At 39.0% G+C, this 8752-nt stretch overlaps 1 protein-coding gene across 1 annotated transcript in view; it reads left to right on the forward strand.

Moving 5' to 3' along the window:
• FAM126B (family with sequence similarity 126 member B) overlaps positions 1-8752 on the forward strand; it is an 81595-nt gene that overhangs the window by 58685 nt on the left and 14158 nt on the right. The window contains exons 8-10 of the mRNA XM_023510385.1: positions 991-1086; positions 6596-6712; positions 7235-7322. Of these exons, the coding sequence (XP_023366153.1) occupies positions 991-1086; positions 6596-6712; positions 7235-7322 (301 nt within the window). The remainder of the gene's footprint in view (positions 1-990; positions 1087-6595; positions 6713-7234; positions 7323-8752) is intronic.

Consider the following 8752-nt stretch of genomic DNA (forward strand, 5'->3'; position numbering starts at 1 on the left):
AAAAAAAAATTGTGAAATAGTATAAAGAATTTTCATATATCCATGCCCTTCATTGTTTACCTATGAGAAGCTTTTTGGAAGTACGATTTTCCTTGGTTTTGCCTTGGAGATTCTAATTCAGTCCGTGTATATTAAAACACAGAAACTCGTGTTTTTTAAAAGGTTCTTAAATAACTAATGTACGTCCAGGTTTAGGAGCCACTTTCTTAAAGGTTATAAAGATTAGAAAACCATTTATTCATTCAATAAATATTTATTGAGTAATTATAATGTATTAGACACTTTACTGTACATTAGTGTTAGAGATGAATAAATCAGGGTCCTGGTTCTAAAGTTGCTTATTACTTAAATGGGCAAAACAGAGGTAGAGCCCAAGAACTACAGTTCAGGGGGATAAATGCTGTGTTAGAGCTACATAGATAAAGAACCAGTTTATTTTAGCCAAGAAAATAAGAATAGCTATGTGACTAAGGTAAAAATTTAAGCCAGGACTTGAGGTCTTAGCAAGAATCATCCATGTGAAACAGTATATTCTAGTAAGAAGGAGCAGCTTGCATAAAAGCAAAAAATTATGGAAGGTTATAGCATATTTGTGGGGTGGTAAGACTGACATACTGTAATATATGTGGTGGGCTGAAGTAAGGCTGTAGAGGTAGATTGAGGATGGATTTTAAAGGATCTTATGGTTAAGTTTGGGCTTTATCATGAAGTCAATAGGAAGATGGTGGACTTTTGTTGATAGGAGAGTCATCTGTTTAAGCATGATGATTTATTTTTTAGAGAAGAAATTGTAAAAGGCAGCAACAGATATGACTTGTAATGAGGAGAACAGAAACAGAGAAATCTTTTGAGGACATTCTACCATAATCTAATTGAGAAATCATGAAGGTCAATATGAAGGCATCATTATAACCATCCAGTGAATAAGTCATTTACTACAGTCTCTAGTAGAAATAATTATAATACTTTGCCCTGATTTTTTTTTTTAAGGTTTGAAGTTCTGAGTTTTCTCATGCTGTGTTATAATTCTGCTATCGTGTATATGCCTGCCTCATCTTACCAGTCTCTTTGTCGTATGGGCTCCAGGTGAGAAGAGTAATTATTATTAACCTTTCTATTTGTATATTTATTTGGCAGATATTTATTGAGCACATTCTGTATACTAGGCAGAATTCTGACTTCTGGTGATAATAGTAGTAAACAATTTCATAGATTCCCATAGGAATCCTTATTCTTATGACTTCTGAAATGTGACTTCAGTATTGATAAAATATTTTCTAGCTGAACGTGAGGCTTTACCAGGACATCTAAGTTTGGGGTTGTTTAGTAATATACCAAATCATTCCCTGAATTCTAGTTTTTATAAATCACTTTGAGAGCTTTGATTAAATAGTCTTATATATTAGAAGAGTCTTAAAGAATGTTACCCTTTCCCCATACATTTCTTAAGTAACTTTCTGTGTTGGAGAATTTGATTAGCAATAGCACCAATTATCTGTGTGTCTTATTTTTGTGTGTGTGTGTGGGGGGGTGAGTACTCTATGTGTTTCATAGATCATAATCTTATTACATAAGAATTTCTAATAATTTGGATAGACGCGTGGAAATAGAAATTTTCATCATATCACAAAACTTTAATAATACAAATTAGTTTGGAGACAAACAATTTCAGTTATAAAAGGAATTCTGGCTGGGCACAGTGGCTCATGTCTGTAAACCTAGCACTTAGGAAAGCTGAGGCAGGTGGATTGCTTCAGCTCAGGAGTTCAAGACCAGCCTGACCAAGAGTTAGACCTTCTCTCTCTTTTAAAAACAGAAAAACTAGCTGGGCATTGTGGTTGGTGACTGTACTCCCAGCTACTTGGGAGGCTGAGGCAAGAGGATCACTTTAGCCCAAGAGTTTGAAGTTGCTATGAGTTATGACACCTGGTACTCTACCAAAAGTGACAGAGTGAGAGACTGTCTCAAAAATTAGAAAAAAATAATGCATTCATCCTTTTCAGCTGATTTTTACTTAAGGAAACCAAGTCCCTAGAAAGGTTAATTACTGTATTAGTTTCTGTATCTGAATAACAAATTATCACAAATTTTTTTTGTTTTTTTCTTTAAAAATTATCACAAATTTAACAGCATAACATATCATACTTATTTCATAGTTTCTGTGTGTCAGTAATCTGGGTGTAACTTAGCTGAGGCTTTCTGCTTAGGATCTTATAAGGCTATAGTTAAGATAGTGGCTGGAGCTGCAGTCTCATCAGAGGCTCAACATGTTTGTTGGCAGAATTCAGTCCCTGTGCTCTAGGACTGAGTGCTTCAGTTATTTTTATTTTATTTATTTATTTATTTTAGAGATAGAGCTCACTTTGTCACCCTTGGTAGAGTGCAGTGGCATCACAGCTCACAGCAACCTCCAGCTCTTGGGCTTAGGCGCTTGCCTCAGCCTCCGGAGTAGCTGGGACTACAGGTGCCCGCCACAACGCCCAGCTATTTTTTTGTTGCAGTTTGGCCAAGGCCAGGTTTGGACCCACCACCCTCAGTATATGGGGCTGACACCCTCCTCACTGAACCACAGGTGCCACCCTGAGTGCTTCAGTGTATTGTAGCTGTCTGCTGGAGGCCATACTCAGCTTCTTGTATGTGGGCCTCCCAACATAGGCAGCCTACAACATGGCAGCTTGCTTCTTCAAAGCCAGAGGAGTGAGAGTGACTCCAGAAAGTCCTTATGTAACATAATCACATAATCATGGAATCCCATCACCTTTGTGTTCTGTTGGTTAGAAACAAGTTACATATCTCATGCTCACTCAAAGGGGACGGGATGACACGAGGTGAATATCAGAAGGAGGGATCTTGGACTCCAAGAGTCTATCCACCACAAATGCTTTGCTCAAATTCACATACTATTGTATTGCTGGGAAGAGAATGCGATCCTGTTTATAACAAAACTTACTAATTTTGTTAAAGGAGGGAAGGCCAATCTAAATTAGCTATTATAACTGAGGCTGGGCACAGTGGCTCACACCTATAATCCTAGCACTCTGGGAAGCTGAGGCAGGTGGATTGTCTGAGCTCACAGGTTTGAGACCAGCCTGAGCCAGAGTGAGACCTTCATCTCTAAAAATAGCCAGGCATTGCGGCAGGTGCCTGTAGTCCCAGCTGCTAGGGAGGCTGAGGCAAGAGAATCACATAAGTCCAAGAGTTTGAGGTTGCTGTGAGCTAGGATGGAACAGCACTCTACTGGGGGTGACAAAGTGAGACTGTCTCAAATAAATAAACTATAACTTTGATTTTATAGATTATCTTAAAATAAGTATGTTGGCTCGGCGCCTATAGCTCAACCGGCTAAGGCGCCAGCCACGTACACCTAAGGTGGCGGGTTCGAATCCCCAGCCCAGACCCGCCAAACAACAATGATGGCTGCAACCAAAAAATAGCCAGCTGTTGTGGCGGGCGCCTGTGGTCCCAGCTACTTGGGAGGCTGAGGCAGGAGACTCGCTTGAGCCCAGGAGTTGGAGGTTGCTGTGAGCTGTAATGCCACGGCACTCTACCCAGGGGGACAGCTTGAGGCTCTGTCTCAAAAAAAAAAAAAAAAAATGTTATTTTCTCTTGCCCGTAATAAGATGATTAATGGCTAATAAAGTTCTTATCTCAAATCTAGAGGCTACCCACTGACTATTTGCAGATAAATTTGAGTGATGATTTTGGGTTCATTAAAAGAAATCTGTCAGCTCTTTTATTTGCAACACATCATGGCCTTTAATAGTCTCTTAATAATGAAAGCAGTGGCAGAGTTTAATAGTCCTGAAACTTCTGTTCATATCCCCTAAAGAATTTTGTAAAAAAATATACACCTGTAGCCAAGATGACATTAACAAAAAAGAAAGAAAACCTATGTATCTACTTGTACATTTTTTTTTTTTTTTATGGAGACAGAATTTCACTTTGTCACCCTTGGTAGAGTGGTGTGGCATTACTTCTCAGCAACTTCAAACTCTGGGGCTCATTTGATCCTTTTGCCTCAGCCTCCCAAGTACCAGGGTCTCACTCTTGCTCAGGCTAATCTCAAACTCCTGATCTCAAGCAGTCCACCTACCTTGAGGCCTCCCAGAGTGCTAGGATTATAGGCGTGAGCCACTGTACCCGGCCTTCCACTTGTACATTTTTAAGTTTTCATTTAAAAATTTCAAGGGCGGCACCTGTGGCTCAGAGGAGTAGGGTGCTGGCCCCATATACCAAGGTGGTGGGTTCAAACCCCACCCTAGCCAGAAACTGCAAAAAGAAAAAAATTAATTTTACCTTAAATAATTGCCCATTATTTAATTTCTAGTATATAAATGCTGACATAATAAAAAATAACTGTTGAGTCACTATTTTAAATGTATATAACATAAATCCACACTGATATGATAGCCACCATCATCCATTTGAGGAATAAAAGAACATGCTTTGTCCAGAGATGATAGCTCATTCCTATAATCACAGCACTTTGGGAGGCTGAAGTAGGAGGATCACTTAGGCTGGAAGTTTAATACCACCTTGGGCAATGTAAACACTGTCTCTATAAAAATTTTAAGATTTAGCTGGCATGGCTTGGCGCCCATAGCACAGTGGTTACGGTACCAGCCACATACACTGAGGCTGGCGGGTTCAAATCCAGCCTAGGCCAGCTAAATAACAACGACAACTGCAACAACAACAACAAAAAAATAGCCAGGTGTTGTGGCAGGCACTTGTAGTCACAAGCTACTTGGGAGGCTAAGGCAAGAGACTCGCTTAAGCCCAAGAGTTTGAGGTTGCTGTGAGCTGTGATGCCACGGCACTCTACCAAGGGTGACAGTGAGACTCTGTCTCAGAAAAAAAAAAAAAGATTTAGCTGGCATGATGGCATATGTCTGTAGTCCCAATTACTGAGGAGGGTGATACAGGAGGATCACTTGAAGCCCAGAAATACGGTGGTATAATCATAGCTCAGGGGGCAGAGACTCTGTTTCTGGAAAACAAAAACCAAAAAGTTTAAGTTCTTCTTTAATAGTCTGACATTATATTGTTTCTTTTTCTCCTTGAAATTTAATTTCCAACCTACTGTCCTCACATAATTATTTCTTAATATAATGCCATTTTCAATTGAAAGTCTTTTACTGATCACATAATACATTTCTCTCCTACAAAAAATATGTATGTATAAATTGAACTTTAAAAAAAATTTCCTGAGACCTTAAGGCACTAAACACTAAAAAATTTCTTCTTGACTCACCATAATAATTATAGTAATAAGTTAATTTACTAAAATATTATAAGTAGGCTCAGTGCCTGTAGCTCAGTTGTTAGGGCGCCAGCCACTTATACCGGCTGGTGGTTCGAACCTGGCATGGGCCTGCTAAACAACAATGACAACTACAACAACAACAAAAAAATAGCCGAGCTTTGTGGAGGGCACCTGTAGTCCCAGCCACTTGGGAGGCTGAGACAGGAGAATGGCTTGAGCCCAGGAATTGGAGGTTGCTATGAGCTGTGATGCCATGGCACTCTACCAAGGGCAATATAATGAGACTCCTGTCTCAAAATAAAATAAAATAAAATATTATAAGTACATTATGACTTTTGATAATTATCAAGCATAAATGTTTTGGAAGTGTCTCTTAATGAGGTAAAAGGCAGGAAGTTATTTATGGTGCTTTAATTAAAGATGACTTCACAAACAACAGTATTTTTTTTTTTTTTTTTTTGAGACAGAGCCTCAAGCTATCCCCCTGGGTAGAGTGCCATGGCATCACGCTCACAGCAACCTCCAACTCCTGGGCTCAAGCGAGTCTCCTGCCTCAGCCTCCCAAGTAGCTGGGACTACAGGCGTCCGCCACAACGCCCGGCCATTTTTAAACAACAGTATTTTAAAATGTCTTGGCTCAGCATCTGTGGTTCAAGCGGCTAAGGCACCAGCCACATACACCTAAGTTGGCAGGTTCAAATCCAGCCCAGGCCCACCAAACAACAATGATGGCTACAACCAAAAAATAGCTGGGTGTTGTGGCGGGCGCCTGTGGTCCCAGCTACTTGGGAGGCGGAGGCAGGAGACTCGTTTGAGCCCAGGAGTTGGAAGTTGCTGTGAGCTGTGAGGCCACAGCACTCTGCCCAGGGGGACAGTTTGAGGCTCTGTCTCAAAAAATAAATAAATAAATAAATAAAAATAAAACGTCTCTTTGTTTTGAGATTTATGTACTTCCCAATAATTCAGCTTGATACAAGTTGAGATGAGTGAAAGTTATGCATATTTATGTTTGTGTGTGTGAGAGGGAAGACAGAGAAGGATGACTGTGAAAGAGGTGGTTCTCTATTTGAGAAAAGTTGTTGCTTTCATGGATACAATCCACTAGAATGTATACCTTTTGAGGGCTCAGATTTTATTTATTTATTTATTTATTTATTTTTAACTTTGATCTGTTCATGAATATAGGCCTAGTCCCAGAACAGTGACTGGAATGTAACAGGCACGCAGTAAATATTTGAGGAATGAATAAACTGAATAAATGAACTTATGAATGAAAAAACTATGTAGTGAATCAGAAGGTCACACATGTTAAATACTATATTTTTCTAGGGTTTGTGTAAGTGGGTTTCCACGGCAACATGAAAAACATTGGAAAGAACTCTGTGGTCGAATAGTATTGGATCCTGAATTTATGGTGCAACTTCTCACAGGGGTTTATTATGCTATGTAAGTAGGTGGAGCATAACATTTTATGAATAATGTTTGGAAACTTTTAATATTTCACTTTCTTCCTAATCAGACACAACACTGAATCTTTTGTTCCATGATGAGTTTGTTATCTTGCTTTTCTAATATGGCTTTCTTTTAGTACTTTTTACACATAAATGGCCAAAGTATAACTATTCATTAAAATTGGAGTCTACAAATTGTCATGTTTTCCGTGTGGAAAACTGTGTATCTCTACATAGTTTGTAACCCTGGTTTTCATGAATGCATTAAATAGATTATTATGAATATCAGCATAATAAAAACCAATTTATGTGAAGAAACATCTGTAACCCATTTTAAAGATAAAATCTTGAAATCTTCATTTTGTTCTTATACTGGGATAGTTTATAAATGAAATGATGTATAATTTGATGTGAAAATCTTCACAACCAAAATAGTGGGACCTGGAACAGTAAAAAAAAGCTGTGATGACGATTAGAGATATTTGCATAAGATAGTGAATGATCTGCTTCTCCATAGGTATAATGGACAGTGGGAGCTTGGCCAGGAAGTTCTTGATGACATCATTTATAGAGCTCAGCTAGAACTTTTTTCTCAACCACTATTGGTAAGTTTTTTTTTTTTTTTACTCCTATTAAATGTAACTGTACTTTTAAACAGCACTACTGGATCAAAAATTATTATTTTAAAATTAAATTTGATTTTTTTTTTTTTTGAGACAGGGTCCTACTCTGTTCCCCGGGCTGGAATATAGTGGCGTGATCATAGCCTACTATAGTCTCAAACTCCTCGGCTCAAATGATCCTCCTCCCTCAGCCTTCTGAGTAGTTAGGAATATAGACCCACACTACTATGCCTAGCTAAGTTTTAAATGTTTTTGTAGAGATAGAGTCTCACTATGTTGTCCAGGCTGATCTTGAACTCAGGGGCTCAAGTCGTCTGTCGGCTTCAGCCTCCCAAAGTGCTGGGACTACAGGTATGAGCCACTGTGTCCAGTCATGGGGAAAAAATATTTACTATGTTGGCCAAACACAGTGGCTGACACCTGTAATCCTAGTACTCTGGAATGCCAAGGTGGGAAGATCCCTTGAGCTGAGGAGTTCGAGACCACCCTGAGCAAGAGCAAGACCCTGTCTCTTCTATAAACAGAAAATTAGCTGGTGATAATGGCAGGTGCCTGTAGTCCTAGCTACTTGGGAGGCTGAGGAAGGAGGATCACTTGAACCTAGGCATTTGAGGTTGCTGTGAGCTAGGCTGACAAGTCATTAGAAAAAGACTGATTTTTTTTCCTCCCTTGATTTAGATTTAGTATCATCTAAATTCTAAACCATCAGTTTTTCTAAAAGCAAAATTAACATGCACTGTACTAACTTGAGAAAATGATTTTAGCTGGCATGACATAAAAGAGAATTAATATTTTATTCTAAATGAAAAAACTTCATACTCCACCACAACATACGTATATGTCCAAGTAGTAAGTAATCAATTAAAAAACAAATGTAAACATCCAATAGCTGAGTGAGGAAAGCATTCTTTACAGTGGCAGTGTAAAACAGCTCTAAAACATCCCTCTGCAGAAGTAGTTTTGTAATGTGTGTATGTGTGGGCTTTTTGTCTTTTTTTTTTTTTTTTTAACCTTCTGTCCCACATCTAGCAATGTATTCCAGGAAACTAATTTAAATACCAAAAGTATTATAAGCTTGGCACCTGTAGCACAGTGGTTATGGCACTGGTCACATGCACTGAGGCTGGCAGGTTTGAACCCAGCCCAGGCCAGCTAAAACAACAATGGCGACTGCAAAAACAAAAAATAGCCAGGCGTTGTGGCAGGCGCCTGTAGTCCCAGCTCCTCGGGACGCTGAGCAAGAGAATCGTCTAAGCCTAAGAGTTTGAGGTTGCTTGAGCTGTGATGCCACAGCACTCTATACTGAGGGTGACATAGTGAGACTCTATCTTAAAAAAAAAGTATAAGGACAATATTATAGTGCTTTTTTATTTTATTTATTTATTTTTTTGAGACAGGAGCCTCAAGCTGTC

This window comes from Otolemur garnettii, unplaced genomic scaffold, assembly GCF_000181295.1.
Source record: "Otolemur garnettii isolate 467f Iridium unplaced genomic scaffold, OtoGar3 scaffold00013, whole genome shotgun sequence".
Lineage (NCBI taxonomy): Eukaryota > Metazoa > Chordata > Mammalia > Primates > Galagidae > Otolemur > Otolemur garnettii.